This window comes from Schistocerca gregaria, chromosome 2 (assembly GCF_023897955.1).
Source record: "Schistocerca gregaria isolate iqSchGreg1 chromosome 2, iqSchGreg1.2, whole genome shotgun sequence".
Taxonomy (NCBI): domain Eukaryota; kingdom Metazoa; phylum Arthropoda; class Insecta; order Orthoptera; family Acrididae; genus Schistocerca; species Schistocerca gregaria.
The window spans coordinates 848,198,396-848,216,221 of NC_064921.1; the positions used below are offsets into that span (position 1 = coordinate 848,198,396).

Below are 17,826 nucleotides of genomic sequence, written 5' to 3' on the forward strand. Positions count from 1 at the left end.
GTTGCTGGAGGCCTTATATGTTTTGTGTTGGATGGGTAATATGAAGGGGTTCCATGTTTCTTTGTAACTGAGAATTATTCGGAAAAATGGCGTGGGTCTTGAGACACGCCTACATTGAGACAAGCGAATGGCCATTCGCAGAATGAATGCTATAAAGTTTACTTAGTTAACTGGAAGAACATAGCTTTACAGCATAAAAAAGCAAGTATTCGCCATTTTAAGCTACTGGGGTACTAGGGTACTAGGTGGTTACATTAATAGAGATTATCGTCAGAAGAAAATTTCAGACAGGATAAGAAAGACTTGAAGCTGATTTATGTTTTAAGACTACGTTGTAGGAAGGAGAGACTGAATCCAAAGACCCTCATAGGCAACGAAGAAAACCTGATTAAGTGGATCTGATTAAGTAGCAGGGGCGGGATTTATTGTTAGACCCAAGTTAGAACTATGGAAATTTTCAACAGTTCAGAGGATCATATGTATACGGCTACAAGGGTTACTAAGAACTAGGAGATAATTTTAGGATTCTTAAGATAATAGTGCTATTAGGCCAATTTTTGTAGGTGAACTGAAGCTGTGACAGTTCCGTTCGATTCTGTTACACTATTTAGATAGTATAGAGTAATAGCTAATAGTGTAAAGTGGCGGAGATATAGGATGCAAAGCGACTAACTTTGCTAAGATAATCGTAGAAGAGACTGTTTGGATGGAGTTTGTGTAAAGGTACAGAAGTTTTTTCTTTGTTATGGCAAATGGTTCAAATGGCTCTGAGCACTATTTAACTTCTGAGGTCATAAGTCCCCTAGAACGTAGAACTACTTAAACCTAACGAACCTAAGGACATCACATAAATCCATGCCCGAGGCAGGATTCGAACCTGCGAACGTAGCAGCCTCTCGGTTCCAGACTGTAGCACCTCGAACCCTCGGCCATTTTCTTTGTTAGTGATTTCATCTATCTACATCTACATCTACATTTATACTCCGCAAGCCACCCAACGGTGTGTGGCGGAGGGCACTTTACGTGTCACTATCATTACCTCCCTTTCCTGTTCCAGTCGCGTATGGTTCGCTGTAAGAACGACTGTCTGAAAGCCTCCGTGCGCGCTCGAATCTCTCTAATTTTACATTCGTAATCTCCTCGGGAGGTATATGTAGGGGGAAGCAATACATTCGATACCTCATCCAGAAACGCCCCCTCTCGAAACCTGGCGAGCAAGCTACACCGCGATGCAGAGCGCCTTTCTTGCAGAGTCTGCCACTTGAGTTTACTAAACATCTCCGTAACGCTATCACGGTTACTAAATAACCCTGTGACGGAACGCGCCGCTCTTCTTTGGATCTTCTCTATCTCCTCCGTCAACCCGATCTGGTACGGATCCCACACTGATGAGCAATACTCAAGTATAGGTCGAACGAGTGTTTTGTAAGCCACCTTCTTTGTTGATGGACTACATTCTCTAAGGACTCTCCCAATGAATCTCAACCTGGTACCCGCCTTACCAACAATTAATTTTATATGATCATTCCACTTCAAATCGTCCGCACGCATACTCCCAGATATTTTACAGAAGTAACTGCTACCAGTGTTTGTTCCGCTATCATATAATCATATAATAAAGGATCCTTCTTTCTATGTATTCGCAATACATTACATTTGTCTATGTTAAGGGTCAGTTGCCACTCCCTGCACCAAGTGCCTATCCGCTGCAGATCTTCCTGCATTTCGCTACAATTTTCTAATGCTGCAACTTCTCTGTATACTACAGCAATGGTCCCATAACACTCCCCTGTGGCACGCCAGAGGTTACTTTAACGTCTGTAGACGTCTCTCCATTGATAACAACATACTGTGTTCTGTTTGCTAAAAACTCTTCAGTCCAGCCACAGCAGCTTCGGCACGAATTTCGCTGACACTCTCTTCATGGCCAAATCTTCGGTCATAGTGGAATGTGCCGAAAAAGTGCTGGTGCCCAGCTCTTCCACAATTTCCCGACAGTCATATGACGGTCCAACATCACCATAGCGTCCACGTCGTCATTTTGGCATGTTGATGGCCGACAACAGCGTGGCTTGCTCTCCACTAATGTGCAGCCGTCTTTAAACCGGTCGTACCACTCCATAATCTGTGTGATTCCCGTAGCATTATCATCGAAAGCTGTTTGAACCTTCAGAATGGACTCCAATTGGCTGTCACCCAATTTCTTGTAAAATTTGATGCAGTAGCCCTAATCCAGTCATTCTGTCATTTCACTTGCAATGAAAAACCGACACAAGTACTACGCACTACGATAGTCATAGGCGGGAAAAAATTCATGCATGCTCACGAAGCTCGTGAGAGATTAAAGCGCTTTCGATTCAAATCCATAAGACGTCTGCAAAAAAAAAAAAAAAAAAAAAAAAAAAAAAAAAAAAAAAAAAAAAAAACGTATCGCACATTTTTACCTACTGCTACTCTTCAGTTAGATGATAAATAAATAAACGAATATTTTAAGGTAAGGTGAATAACACATATTCTTGAAAATATGTAATGGTATTATTTGGGAGCGTTTCTGTTTAAAAAAATGGTTCAAATGGCTCTGAGCACTATGGGACTTAACATATATGTCCCCTAGAACTTAGAACTACTTAAACCTAACTAACCCAAGGACAGCACACCATCCAGCCATCACGAGGCATCGAAAATCCCTGACCCCGCCGGGAATCGAACCCGGGAAACCGGGCGTGGGAAGCGAGAACGCTACCGCACGACCACGAGATGCGGGCGTGTTTCTCTTAAGAATGAACACTGTTGTACTAGTGTGCATGCTGTTACGGTGTAGACAAAGATGCTGCTTCTAGAAAATTCGTGACTGTCAACCGTAAGTTGCACAAGGGAAGGAAAGGAGGGCGGAATGTGAGCATGTGGTGGGCAATACATATTGTTATATACTTGTTAACATGGATTGGGACACAATGCTGAGTTGGGCAATGTAGTCGATAAATGTTAAAATCTGATATGTGCATGGCAGTTGCTGTGAATGTTGGTAAGTGCTGGATTTTCACGTTACTGTTTCAGAAATCACCGACAGCTTCCTGGCAGCGCAGGTGCTGATTGCGTTCGCACTTGCCTTCGACATGATGTCATGGGCTATGTGCTTCTGCTTGCACGAGCTATCCCTCAAACCAGACCTGCAGACACGAGCCCGCATGGAGATTGACGCTGCCCTGCGGAGGCACTGCGGAGAGATTAGCTACGAAGCTCTGCAAGAGATGGCCTACCTGGACATGGTGGTGGCAGGTAGGATATATTCTCTCCTTATTTATTCGCAAAGAAGCCAGGGTCTTTGTTGAAAGAATTGGTTACAAATCACTGTAGTGTGCCCAACTAGTGTATCAACGTATACGAGACATGGTATTAAACTTTTAATTATCCCCTTCATAAGTCCTTTAGCTCTCTCTCAAATTTGCAGTTGTGTCACAAGTTTATATCATCGAACGCGCATGATTCCACATCTACACATTCGTCATATCCTTTCCTAGCACAGTTTCATCTGGCTCCAACATCTCAATCTTATTCAACACAGTGAAGTGACAAAGTCATCGGAAGGCGATATGGGCACATTTAAAGGAGCAGTACATTGGTGGAGGTGTCATTGATACTCAGGTGAAAAGATTCCGACTTCATTATTGGCGGACGAAGGGAATTAACGGACTTTGAAAGCGGAATGATAGTTGGAGCTAGACGCATGCGGCATTCCTTTTCTGAATCGTTAGGGAATTCATTATTCCGAGATCCACAGGGTAAAGATTGCCAATAATACTAAATTTCAGGCATTACCTCTCACCACGGACAACACAGTGGCCGCCGGACTTCACTTAACGACCGAGAAAAGCGGCGTTGGAGTTTTCAGAGCAGGCATGTAAGGAATACTGCTAGAAATAGCAGCATAAATCAATGTGGGACATAACGACGAAATTTGGCGTTAATAGGTTGTGATAGCAGGCCTGAGTGGCTTTGCTAATAGGACGACATCGCCTGCAGCGCCTCTCCTGGGCTCGTGACCACATAGGTTGGTCCCTACACTACTGGAAAACCGTGGCCTGGTCAGAAGAGTCCCGATGTCAGTCGGTAAGAACTGGTGGTAAGGGTAGAGTGTGGCGCAGACCCCACGAAGCCATGGATTCACGTTGTCAACGAGGCACTGCTCAAACTGTTGGTGGCTACGTAAAGGTGTGGGCTGTGTTTACGTGATATGGACTATATAGAGGATGTGTGAGGGCTTCTTAGCGAAACATTTGCAGCGTAGTCGAAACAACAGACACGCCAGCTCCGGTAAATCATGAGTCACGATGACCTTTTTGCTTTAACTGCAACGGACCGCTGCTCATTGACTTTCTGAAACACGGCGCCACAAATAAAACACAAAGTAACATGGACACTTTGCAAAATTTGAAGCGCCCTATCAAGTCCAAACGTCTAGGAATATTTAAGAACAGCGCCATTCTGTTGCAGGATGATGGCCACCCGCATGTTGCCAAGGTTGTTTCGACAACGCTGCAGAATTTTATTTGGGTGGCCCTTACACATGCCCCAAAGGGTCCAGATCTCACTCAATGCTGTAGCCATATTTTTGGAGTCCTGAAAAAAGACTTTCGTGGCAATTTGCTCCTGATGAAGACGTGCACGCAAAGGTACAATCATGGTCCCGTAGACAACCGCAAATATTTTTTCATGAAGGAATTGACGGTCTCTTCTCACAGTGGGATAAGTGTATTAACGGTTGTGACGACTACCTTTGAAATAGCAATCTACCTACTTTTTTCAGTCTGTCTAGTTCTCATTTTACTGCCCCTTACACATCTACGACTTCTTTCCGCGTGCCAGAGACCATTTTCCGTAGGATATAAGGAACACGAGTAACGTAACGCAATAGCTTTCCGAACAGCAAAACAAGAAATGTGCATGTCATAGGTGTGGAGCAGAACTTTATGGTGTGGTTTCTCTTCTATGCTCAGAAAATTACACAAACTATCTGTAGATTTAAGATTCGATGTTTGCCTTGCCTTTCAGAATGTAGTTTGTCATGCTGGTTTCAGACCTGAAAACTACTTTGCGCCAATATGATAGATTTTGTAGCTATTGACAAAACTTCAATATTTCGTAGAAGACCAACAGTCAAGAAATTTGGCATTGTTCATGCTTAAATTATTCATCAGAGACACCAATGAAACCATCGTCTATACAAGACTTTGTGTATATAGAAATATTTTCAAGTTTAATTTCAATCAACTGTTGTCGCACTGCCCTCTAGGGTAAAACTGCCCATTTAATAGGAAGGGGATTCAGCAGCTACTGGTAGTTTTGCTTCGTGTGTGGCTGTTTAACAGACAAATCCCATTGATGGAATAAAGAGAGGGCACCATGGTTCGTGTGCGTGCAACTTGCATGCTGAATAACAACGGCGAACAACAACCTCGCACAAATTGGAGTTTCTAGGATATTACGCGAGTCAAGACACAACAGAACGAATTTATTCGTGTATGAAAAACGTTATCGGATTCGCCTACAAAACTATTGCAGCTGTAAAGTATCAAGAAATTTCCTCAGTTTCTAATGCAATTCCTCAAGATTCCGCCGTTTGTCAAATACCAGCAACATCTGAAGAATTCACAGAATATGAATAAATGTAAGCGAATGAGTACTAACCTGACGGAGCTTCATGTCTGAACTTGAAACCGACGTCTCGTCACCAGTAACAATATGGTTCAAAAACTCCCTACCATCCTTGTCGTATCAAGTGAGGAATCTGTCCTACCACCATTTTTTTTTTTGTTCATTTGTCAAAAGTCGAGGCAGCCATCTCGTACACACTGTTTATAAGCGAAATCACCATTAACAATTTACACTACTGGCCATTAAAATTGCTACACCACCAAGATGACGTGCTACAAACGTAAAATTTAACCGACAGGAAGAAGATGCTGTGATATGCAAATGATTAGCTTTTCAGAGCATTCACACGTGGTTGGCGCTGGTGGCGAGACCTACAAAGTGCTGACATGAGGAAGGTTTCCAACCGATTTCTCATACACAAACAGCACTTGACCGGCGTTGCCTGGTGAAACGTTGTTGTGATGCCTCGGAGATCATGGCTGCCGTAACCCTTGACGCTGCATCACAGACAGGAGTGCCTGCGATGGTGTACTCAACGACGAACCTGGGTGCACGAATGGCAAAACGTCATGTTTTCGGATGAATCCAGGTTCTGTTTACAGCATCATGATGGTCGCATCCGTGTTTGGGGACATCGCGGTGAACGCACATTGGAAGCGTGTATTCGTCATCGCCATACTGGTTTATCACCCTGCGTGATGGTATGGGGTGCCATTGGTTACACGTCTCGGTCACCTCTTCTTCGCACTGACGGCACTTTGAACAGTGCACGTTACATTTCAGATGTGTTACGACCTGTGGATCTACCCTTCATTCGATCCCTGCGAAACCCTACATTTCAGCAGGATAATGCACGACCGCATGTTGCAGGTCCTGTACGGGTCTTTCTAGATACAGAAAATGTTCGACTGCTGCCCTGGCCAGCAGATTCTCCAGATCTCTCACCAATTGAAAACGTCTGGTCAATGGTGGCTGGGCAACTGGCTCGTCACAATACGCCAGTCACTACTCTTGATGAACTGTGGTACCTTGTTGAAGCTGCATGGGCAGCTGTACCTGTGCACGCCATCCAAGCTCTGTTTGACCCAATTCCCAGGCGTATCAAGGCCGTTATTACGGTCAGAGGTGGTTGTTGTGGGTACTGATTTCTCAGGATCTATGCACCCAAATTGCGTGAAAATGTAATCACATGTCAGTTCTAGTATAATATATTTATCATCTGTATTTCTTCTTGGTGTAGTAATTTTAATGGCCAGTAGTGTAATAAAGGACTGGCAGTGACATGTCAGGAACGCATGAGCCTAATCCGTCAATAATGAAACCTCTATTGTGTTGAATTTTTACTCGTACCTTAATATAAGTTCGTCACGTACAAGAGAAGGTCGGTCTGATCGTTCTTTTGCCGTTGAAGATGACACACCATTATCGAACGGAAGCTTCGAGCATTATAATCTTCGGGTATCTGTCTGTAAACTGCGATAGGGAAGATTTCTATCGCGTTCAGAAACGGTATTACACAAAGAAGCGCATACTTGATGGGTTTGTTAATTTCGTCACATATTTTAAAATCGCACAGCTAAACAGTAAACTATCGTTCCTTCTTGCTGTTGGAGTCAGTACTGGAGCCAACGGTTAGCTGGCTGCACCCAGGGGATTTTTGGGAAAGGCTATGGATATTTCCGGTTGGTTCTGCAAGACCCACAGGCCGTTATCTGCAGCTCGCTTCACTAGCTGAACACACAAGTGCGGATTTCTGCGACGGGAAACGTGCATGAAGTTCACGAGTTTACCTGTGGATTTCTGGTGACAGCAAGTGTTAGTTACAGTTGGTAGGTGACAGCAAGTGTTAGTTACAGTTGGTATAGTGAAGTGGTAGAGCAACGGCCACGTCCACAAACCTGTACAATTGTGCTGTGAAATATCTTACTTAATGGAACTGAGACCTGAACATTACACGAACAAGAATGTAAAAAATTGGGTTGAGAAAGCGATAGTTAAAATATTTCTAGACGTTATTTCAACTGTGGACCGAAGTGCAATGATCTCTGAGTTACAAAATTTAGAGTAAAGATTCAGAAGTGTCCGTGGTTGATTTATAATTCCTGAAAGGTATTTCAGATCTGTCTCTAAAACTACGCTAAAAGAAACATCAATTCCAAACAAGGGAATTCCTTAAAAACGTGCAAACAGAAGCCATTTCCTGATTTGAGCAAAAGTTAGACATAAAATATCGCAAGTAAAGTCGATAATTTTTGTAAAGAACTATTTTTGCAAGCCAAATTGTAAATATCTTCCATTACAGACAATTGGATGAAATTTCATTTCAGTAAAACGAAAAGTGTTTAATTACAGAAGTACGCATTTACTTCTGGTTGCAAAGGCGAATTTAAAATACCTTCGATAACTCAGAAAAGAACTCGGAAAAATACAAGTCTCTTGAAAGTAGGGTAGATAAACGGGTGAGATGAATTGTAAAACCCAGCACTATGGTGAGCGACTCCAAAACGTTTCTAGACTATTATTATTACCCATAACTGTGTTATGTACATTATTTTGCAAGAATTACGAATGACTGCCCTGTTCGTAGCATACCGAACCTTCACGATCCTCAGAGGAATGTCTACGGCTCTGGAGAGATTCATTTTGTGTCCTCAGTGTCTTTCGCTGTGGCATGCACCAATAAGATCTTCTCTGTTTACAAGCTGCATCATTTCGAATAAAGCACCTGAACCTTCGATAGCTGTCTCCGCCATGGTCATCAGGAGTTGAAATCACTGACTGCCGGGGCCAGCACAGTGTTCTGCTCATATAGATGTAATGGCAGCATTTGGTACCTTACAAACAAAGAGGGACAGAGTGGCGCATGCGCGGAAGGCAAGCTGGGCAGCTCCTAATAGCTCCAACTCGCCGCGGGACCAGGGCTAGCGAGACATGCGGGCCCTGCGACGAACTCGTGGCACCACACTAGTCGGCCTGTCCGCCACACTTCGCGAACGCTCGGCTCCATGCAGGGCCACGGGAAACCAATATTTAATTGAAAGATATCCTCTATAAATCTTGATCTTGTCATGTGCTATCGAGGACTTGCATTCATTTAAACAAGCAGTCAATAACTATTAAACCTGTCTGAGACAGCTGTAGACAGCTGCTGCCACTCCCAAGACCTGTAGTATCACGTGCTGTGACGTACGCACCACGGCCTGTCTTTCTCCTGGGCCTCATCGCGGGTCGGCCGGGGTGACCGAGCGGTTCTAGGCGCCACAGTCCGGAACCGCGCGACCGCTACGGTCGCAAGTTCGAATCCTGTCTCGGGCATGGATGTGTGTGATGTTCTTAGGTTAGTTAGGTTTAAGTAGTTTTAAGTTCTAGGGAACTGATGACCTCAGATCTTAAGTCCCATAGTGCCCAGAGCTATTTGAACCTCATCGCGGGACCGAGTAACGTACCATGGCGCGAGCGCTCGGTGCTACGTTTGAAACTGCCTCTCCCGCGCCCCTACAAGAGTAAAGCTTACGTCTTTGCTTCAGCTCAATATTCAAAATCTGACCCCATGCCTTCTTAAGTGCGTACACCTGGTCTCTTGTTACAACTGACGCCTTTTTTCTAATTTCGGCCGGTTCTTTTAAGACAGAATCCCAGTACGATGGTATTTGACTCAAACCATTCGTTTTTTTCAAATTGTATTTTATGCCCGTTTTCTAGACGATGTTCAGCCACGGACGATTTCCCAATTTCCCCTTGTTTGACATGTCGTGAACGCTTTGTTCAATGCTCGGCAACAGTGTGAACGGCTTGACTTGAGTAAGTGCTACCACATCCGTAGGAGACACCACACACGCCAGGAACTCGAAGACCCCTGTTGTCTTTAACGGGGCATAACATATATCTTACCTTTGAGGAGGTCAAGAACTCTGGTATCAGTCCATGTCTCTTCAGCACGATTCCTATTATGCTAGTAGTTGCTCCACAGTACAAAAGGAATTCTGCAGCTGGCTTGGCATCTTCCGCCAATTCAAGTGGACGCTTTCGTCGGCGGCACTTGAAATCTTTATGAATTTACCGCTTGCTGTAACCATTTGCTCTTAAAACGCGTTTCAGTTGCTAAAATTTATGCTCTATGTGGTCGTCATCAGAAATAAGTGTGCGTAGATTCCTTTTCACTGAATAACAAAGTCGGTATCCGGCTTTCCGTTAAACTAAAACATTCAAGAGAGCAAGCTTCCCATCCCTCTCCAACTCGACAGTAATTTTAATGTGGGGATGGACATCGTTCAAGTGGTCGAAGAACCGCTGCAGTGCATTTTCACCAAAAGGCCATATAAAGAGGGTGTCGAGGGCGTCAATAACGTACCATAAGAACCAAATAGTTGCAACCTCGCAGAGTTCAGAGCTTGCTCCTCAGAGTGCTATATGAAAAAGTTCGCGTTGGACGGGGACAGAGCTGATCATATGGCTGTGCCATCCGTCTTTTTGTAATATTCATCGCGGTACAGAAAGTGTCGTTCAGGCATGGCGGAACATCTTGATGATCTCAGGTGGAAACTGTTGGACCAAAAGTTCCAGCGTGTCTTATCCAGCACTCCCTTAAAAGTGACACAACCTCCAGACTATAATCATTATTTCATTTTGGCATATGTGTATTTTGCTGAGGGTCTCAACCAAAGACAAAGTTAACAACGTGATTTTGCAGTGCCCCACTATAGGTGGCAATAACCCTAGCAGATGGTTTGCCAGTCTGTAGGTGACTGAACTGATTGCACTAACTATAGACCTCAGAGGAAATTTTTTCTTGTGTATCTTCGACATTCTGTATTGCCTGAGAGGTCTGGCAGCACAACCCACTGATTTCTCCGTCATTTCCTCTGGCATACCGGAGTCCTTTATTAACTTCATTGTCTTTCTGACAATAGTGTGTGTTGGATGACGACTGATCTTCCGAAATGTATCATCTGCTGATAAATGCAGCTCCTACAGACGGTATTCTTCGGTACTTAGAACTACAGTGGCATTTCTTTTATTAGCTGGCAAGACAATCATTCTCACGTAAGAAGCATAAGCCATTTGTTCCTCCCGACTAATATGGGATTTCGATGGTTTAGCTATCCATAGGATACGGCTAGTAGTCATTCTGACGTCCTCAGCCGCGTCATGCGACAGAGGCCTGATGCACTGCTCTATTAAACTAACAATATTCAGTATTGGCAAACGTCGCGGTTCTGAAGAAAAATTAAGGCTTTTACTCAGTGCAGCAACAGGGCCGTTATCCAGTTCGTGGCTGGAAAGATCAACAACAGTTTTGTGACTGTTATTGGACTCCAGTCAATGGATTTATTACAGCACTTGTACCAAAAGTTTACTGTCCTAATTTCACATGTGTACACACAAAATGTAATGCAGTCATTTTAAATGTTATTGCACAGTATGCAGCTCAGCAGGTTTTAAATGAACTGAAAAGTGCTCGATTTATTTCTGTAATGATTGATACGTGGCATCATATGGATGTTAAGTTAATTTATCTCATTGCCAGGTATTTTCATCCTAAAACTGGAATCATGGTGAAAGAGTTCGACTTGGTTAATTTGTCTGGAGAAACTCCAGGTCCACTTCAGAATTATGTGCTTGAAATTTTAAAGAAATGTAAAGTTGAGGGAAAAGTCGTTGCAGTCTGAAGACAAGACTAACTCTAATTTTGGTGGTAAAGGAAGGAAAGCACAAAACGATATATTCTGTAAATTGCAACAGAAGACAGTGAATAATATTGTAGATGTTCACTGCTCAGCACATGTAGCCCACATTTTTTTTTTTTTTTTTTTTTTTTTTACAAACTGCTTACCCATCGACTGTCAATTAATTATGGACAAAATCTATCAGCATTTCCACATATATACAGTAAGGGTTGAATCTCTGTCATTCTGTAAATTTACTGAAACTGAATACAAAACTGTACTCGGGCAAAAGGCAAGAATGTTCTGGATGCTACCAGCAATGAAAAGGATTATAGCGGTATTTCCTGCTTTAAAATTCAATTTCATTTGCCTCGATAACTGCCTTGCTATCCTTAACCCCTCTTTGAAAACTCTCTGTCTATTTTTTTCCTTGTTATCCATTTAAAACTTTTCTCCATAACAGTTAAATCTATTGAGACACAAGAAACCACAGCAATAGAGGCGTATCAAGAAGGAAATTACTGGGAAAATTGCAGTGTAGAAAGTCTGAAAAATTTCTGTCATCCTTTGTTCAAGACCAGCTAAGAAAGCTGGAAGAAGAGAGTGAAATTATTGTGAAAGAATTTCACACTTCTGCTGACATCTTCTATGACTTTTGGATTGAGTACATTGATGAAAGGTTTTTATCATTTATTTCTCTCACCTTCTAAAGGTGGGCTATAGAGAAGGATACTGTCGACTGTTGCGCTTTTGTTAGAATTATTGTACCAAATTTTTCTGTTGACGAAGACCAACTCTTTGATGAACTTCCACTTGTACAGAACTTAATAAAAAATATAGGAGGAGACAATGAAAGTGTTAGCGCAATGTGGTGTAGAAGCTTTGCCTATTTCAATAGCAAGATCATTAACATGAAAAACGTGATTTATTTGGTGGAGTTTTGCTTGGAAATTCCTGTGTCAGATGTTGCTGTGAAACGTATGTTTTCCTGAGTAAACTCTTTGTGGTCAGCTGAAAAAAAAACAGAATTAAAGATGGAACAGTGAAGGCCTTTCTCATTGTCAATACACTTTAGTGGTGTATAATGTGCCAACGTTCATGAAAAAATACCAAAAGGAAATGCACATCTTGACGGTAAAAATGCGGCAGAATAATCGTAAAAAGTCATTTGGATCATCTGTGTGCATAATGTAAAGACAAACTATGTCCATTAAATTTTGTCAATACAATTTTGTCCCGTTGTTTTCCATTACTTGTCTCAGGCGTATTTCTAAAATTTGGTAAATGTCCCTTTATTTAACATAAAAGGAAATGGACACCTAAGCATAAGCAGTCAGTGATTTAAACTCCTGATGACGATGGCGGAACAGCTATCGAAAACTCGAGTGTTTTATTCGAAATGAATTGTAAACCAGGAAGATTTTATTGAATCCATTTTTGACCCTTTTTTTTCGAGTAATATTTGAAAACACAAGCTACATACCGGCGGTGACTGGCGTAGTTTTCTTCAACTACTGTCCATAGTAACTCCTTCTGAATAATATAAACGAGTTCCAAAACACTAAAATGTACTAAAATCAAATGATGTCCAAAAAACGTCGTTTTGTACAATGTACTTTCAGCGAGACAAAGTCGCAACTCCTGAAATTCGTCTCTTGTGGCCGCTAGCCTGTGGAGGATGACGCATTTTAGTCTTGGGTCCGCGGGTAAATCACGAAAATCCGGCGGTTAATGTCACAGAGGACGGGGCTCGGCCGTCGGGCTGGTTTGAGAGACTAGATGCGACAGGTGGCTCCTGATGGAGAGTGGAGTCCACCCCCGGTAGCTGAGTGGTCAGCGCGACAGAATGTCACTCCTAAGGCCCTGGGTTCGATTCCCGGCTGGGTCGGAGATTTTCTCCGCTCAGAGACTGGGTCTAGTGTTGTCCTAATCATCATCATTTCATCTCCATTGACGGGCAAGATGCCGAAGTGGCGTCATATCGAAAGACTTGCACCCAGCGAACGGTCTATCCGGCGGGAGGCCCTAGTCACACGACTATATGGTTAGTGGAAAACGACGGGTCCTAGATCGGCGGGCCAGATCCGTCAAAAAAATCGGCGGAATTGACCCGCGGCTCCGGCCCGTCACAGAAATCCCCTCGTGTGTGGCCAGCTGTTACGAAAGTCCACAACGCGATGGCGAGGGTGGTGGAGGCGAAACTGAGAGGCTCGTTAGATCGAAAAGGTCTTTACTTGTACAATGGCTTCGTCGTAATAAATCCCCTATAAGAATTGCTGCATGTGTGTAATTTTGCTCTGATACGATATTACACTTACAAAAATAGTCAATGTCAGACATCTCAAGAACTGTGAGTAATAGTGAAAAATGGTTTGCATATTATGAATCGGGATGGTTCAGTCGTCTCTTTGAGTGGAGGATACCTAAATATCCGCCAAATGGCTTAACGTGAGATGCTAGTGCCACGTTTCAGACTTGCAGGCCGGCCGCGGTGGTCTAGCGGTTCTAGGCGCTCAGTCCGGAACCGCGCGATTGCTACGGTCGCAGGTTCGAATCCTGCCTCGGACATGGATGTGTGTGATGTCCTTAGGTTAGTTAGGTTTAAGTAGTTCTAAGTTCTAGGGGACTGGTGATCACAGATGTTAAGCCCCATAGTGCTCAGAGCCATTTTTGAACCGACTTGCAGAATCGTTGCGGATGTACCCGCCGATGGGGCAGCTCCTGCGGCAGTGTACCAAGCCGTACCGCGTACCTGGCAGCGACGTGGTGCTCGAGGAGGGCACCCTGGTGTTCGTGCCGGTGCTGGCGCTCCACAGGGACCACCGCCTCTTCCCGGAGCCGCTGCGCTTCAACCCGGACCGCTTCGCCGGTGGCAAGCTCCAAGGGTCCCCACTGGCCACCACGTACCTGCCGTTCGGCGCAGGACCGCGCAACTGCCCCGGTGAGTGCGACGATCGGCTTGCGGCGCCGCTGTCACCACTCATTTGGATATTTCACTGCAACTCTGATTATGGGTCAATGTCCATGAGCCGAGAAAATCTCCGACCCAGCCGGGAATCGAATCCGGACCTTTAGGTATGACATTCCATACCGCTAACCACTCAGCTATCAGGGGCGGACAATTGACAGCTCATGAAATGTCTCAACTTGGAATCTTCTTTGACTTATCGTATTCGGTTGTGTCGATCGTAATTTTTTATTGGGTAAGTTGTTTATGGAATACATAGTTTAGTAAGTAGTAAGTAACACATAGTTTTAGTAAGTTTATTTATTATTTAACCACTTAACTGCTGGCGAAGTAAATATCCAGTGCTAACGACATATATATGCGATAGAAATTGAACGTGTCAGGAGTAATTTTGTTGTTAAACGCACTCTATTAAATACTTGTTGTAAGAGAACAATTAGTACATAACTCCGTCTACCTTCCACTACACGCATGAAAGCGTAACAAATCCCGTAGGTACAGTTCGTATGAGCAGGGATTGCATTTCTTTCTGTGCACTTAGTGAAGGCATTCTGTGCGCGGAATGCAGCAGTAGTCAGCTATCATGCTGGCATCCCATATGTCCTCTTACTCCTGTTCAGTTTTTATTTTATGGAATGTTCTCCCTGTTCCTTAACCACAACACCTATATTTTCTAGAAAATAGCTGATGCGGGAGTCCATAAAGTGCAGCATAAAGCTCATTGAGGCATCCAGTGCTTTGAAGTTATCCGGCGTGTTTCCTACTAATTCTCTTAATCACGGGCTTTTGAGTAGACAGGAAACTTATTGACAACTTTTTTAAAGGATATTCAAGATGATCTTCCAACTTCATTCGTTTTGTCTTCAAATGATTCAGATTTGGTTTCCGAATGTCAGGGCTGACGTATATCCCTTTTCGTCTTAGCTTCTGACATCCGCGGTCACGTACTTGTCACATACTTAAAAGTCACTCTATATTCTGGTGGGCTTTAGTAACTTATTTAATGACGCGAAGTTCTACGTAAACTGTGGGCAGAAGTTGTATTTTCCAACTTTGAATCGAATAATACGTTTTTCCCTCCAACATTCGGCATTCTAACTGGCCAGATTCTTTTGAGAGCAGTGCTTGTATTTTGAAGGGACTGGCCCATTTGCATGGGAAGCAGGGATCCTTCCTCACTACTTGAACGCAATCGGTACGGTCCCCATGACTTGTCCGGATCCCCACCCTGTACGCAGAAGTACGCTAAATACTATTCTTTGACAAAGTCTGAGATTGTCTGCTGCTGCTTTTTTTCACTACAATTTTGCCACAGGTGTATTAGAATTGGTCTCTTGCCTCTTGAAGACATGGAATTCACGGAAGCAGATTTATCATTCACTGCTGAAGTTTGCGAAAAAAGCGATATGTAGAACTAACACATAAACATGAAAATCACACTTCACCGAGATATATAGGTACATGTATTATTGACTATAAAGCCATACATCTATTTGTTGCAGGTTACATACCAGACTTTCAGATAACACCACCTGTGGCGGAACAACTCCTAAGCGCTTATGCTTAGGAACAACTTAAATTGTACAGAACACGCAGAAAATAGTGTGTGGAAGGCGAATCAAAGACTGCTTATTTTGACAGAACACTTAGGCAGTGCGACAGTTCTGCTAAAGAAACTGCCTGCACTCCGTCCTCTTTTGGAGTACTGCTGCGCGGCATGGGATCCTTAACAGATAGGATTAACGGAGTACATCGAGAAAGTTCAAAGAAAGGCAGCACGTCTTGTATTGTCGAGAAATAGGAGAGATAGTGTCACGGACATGATTTGGAGAGAATATCATTGAAACAAAGGCGTTACTCGTTGCGACAGGATCTTCTCACGAAATTCCAATCACCAACTTTCTACTCCGAATGTGAAAGTTAACGCCAAACTACATAGCATCAAAATACATAGGTGTTCGTTTTTTTTGTTTTTTTTTCTTTCGCGCGCTGTTCGAGAGTGGAATAATAGAAAAATATTGTGAAGTTGGTACGATGAACCTTCCTCCAGGCGCTTAAGTATGATTTGCAGAGTATCGATGTAGATGTAGACGTAGATGCTTTCGTGGAGTAAACTGTCACTACTTGTTGTTGTTATGCAGAAGCGACAAGTTTTCGATCTTTGTTCACTACTTGTGATGTTAACTGCTAAAATTCTCGACTGATTTGTAAGAAGTTGATTCTGCCTGCGGACGACGCTTCTTGCACTAACAAGGAGTGGATCTTAGTCAATAAGTCACTTCCTACACTGTTTTACACTAAGTGGAATTCGAGCAGCAGTCACCTTTAAACAGTGGTTGATCACCCCTACCCGTTACCAGTATAAGCTTCTCACAAGCAGTATCACCAATAATTTAAGTAGCAGGCTATACGTCAACTCCTACAATGTGACATCATGTACTAACAGTTCCTACACCCGACGAAATTATAAATACGGTAATGCACTGATTATGGGTTACTCCGTTCCAGCTCAAGATAGTTTGACTCATTAATTTATGGAAACCGTACAATCATTTGCGCGCACGCATCTGAATCGGCAGTGATCAGAGATACCAGCTCTTGGACGCTTTGTTTCTACGTGTTAGATATTAAATTTTGAATATATTCCAATATTACAGTTAAACCCAGCATATCAATGTATATACTGATTTTTATGTCCTTACAAACATAACATACACTCTCGTTACAATCACTAATTAAAATAAAAGCTTCCTGGTAGATTAAAATTGTGTGCTGGACCGAGGCTTGAAATAATTAGATTCCGCCTACACTGACCGCGGGAAAGTGCACCACACCGTTGCTATTAACACAAGATGCAACTTACAGTATTATCTAGCAAATAAGAACTTCAAAAAAAAGTTCCTGGTCGTGCGATATCTTCTAAATAAATGTTATTATTGTGGTCTTCATTCCTGAGGCTGATTTGATGCAGCTCTCCATGCTACTGTGTCCTGTGCAAGCTGCTTCATTCCCAGTACCTACTGCAACCTACATCCTTCTGAATCTGCTTGGTGTATTCATCTCTTGGTCTCCCTCTACGATTTTTACCTCCACGCTGTCCTCCAGTACTAAATTGGTGATCCCTTGATGCTTCAGAACATGTCCTACCAACCGATCCCTTCTTCTAGCCAAGTTGTGCCACAAACTTCTCTTCTCCCTAATTCTATTCAACACCTCCTCGTTCGTTATGCGATCTACCCATCTAATCTTCAGCGTTCTTCTGTAGCACCACATTTCGAAAGCTTCTATTCTCTTCTTGTCTAAACTATCTATCGTCCATATTTCACTTCCATACATAGCTACACTCCACACAAATACTTTCAGAAACGACTTCCTGACATTTAAATCTACATATCAGTTTGTCTCTTTAGGAATCTGATGTATATGACACATAGCCTGCAACAATATATGAGCATCTGAAAAACGTTACTTCTGTGGAGTTAATTACCGCGTTAAAGGTTGTTTGCTTCAAATTACTGTGATAATTCAGCTTCGGTC

General features: G+C 43.1%; 1 protein-coding gene across 1 annotated transcript in view; it reads left to right on the forward strand.

The window, feature by feature from the left end:
* The window catches only part of LOC126335207 (cytochrome P450 6k1-like), a 117,752-nt gene that overhangs the window by 89,390 nt on the left and 10,536 nt on the right, over positions 1 to 17,826 (forward strand). The window contains exons 4-5 of the mRNA XM_049998219.1: positions 3,058 to 3,279; positions 14,008 to 14,262. Of these exons, the coding sequence (XP_049854176.1) occupies positions 3,058 to 3,279; positions 14,008 to 14,262 (477 nt within the window). The remainder of the gene's footprint in view (positions 1 to 3,057; positions 3,280 to 14,007; positions 14,263 to 17,826) is intronic.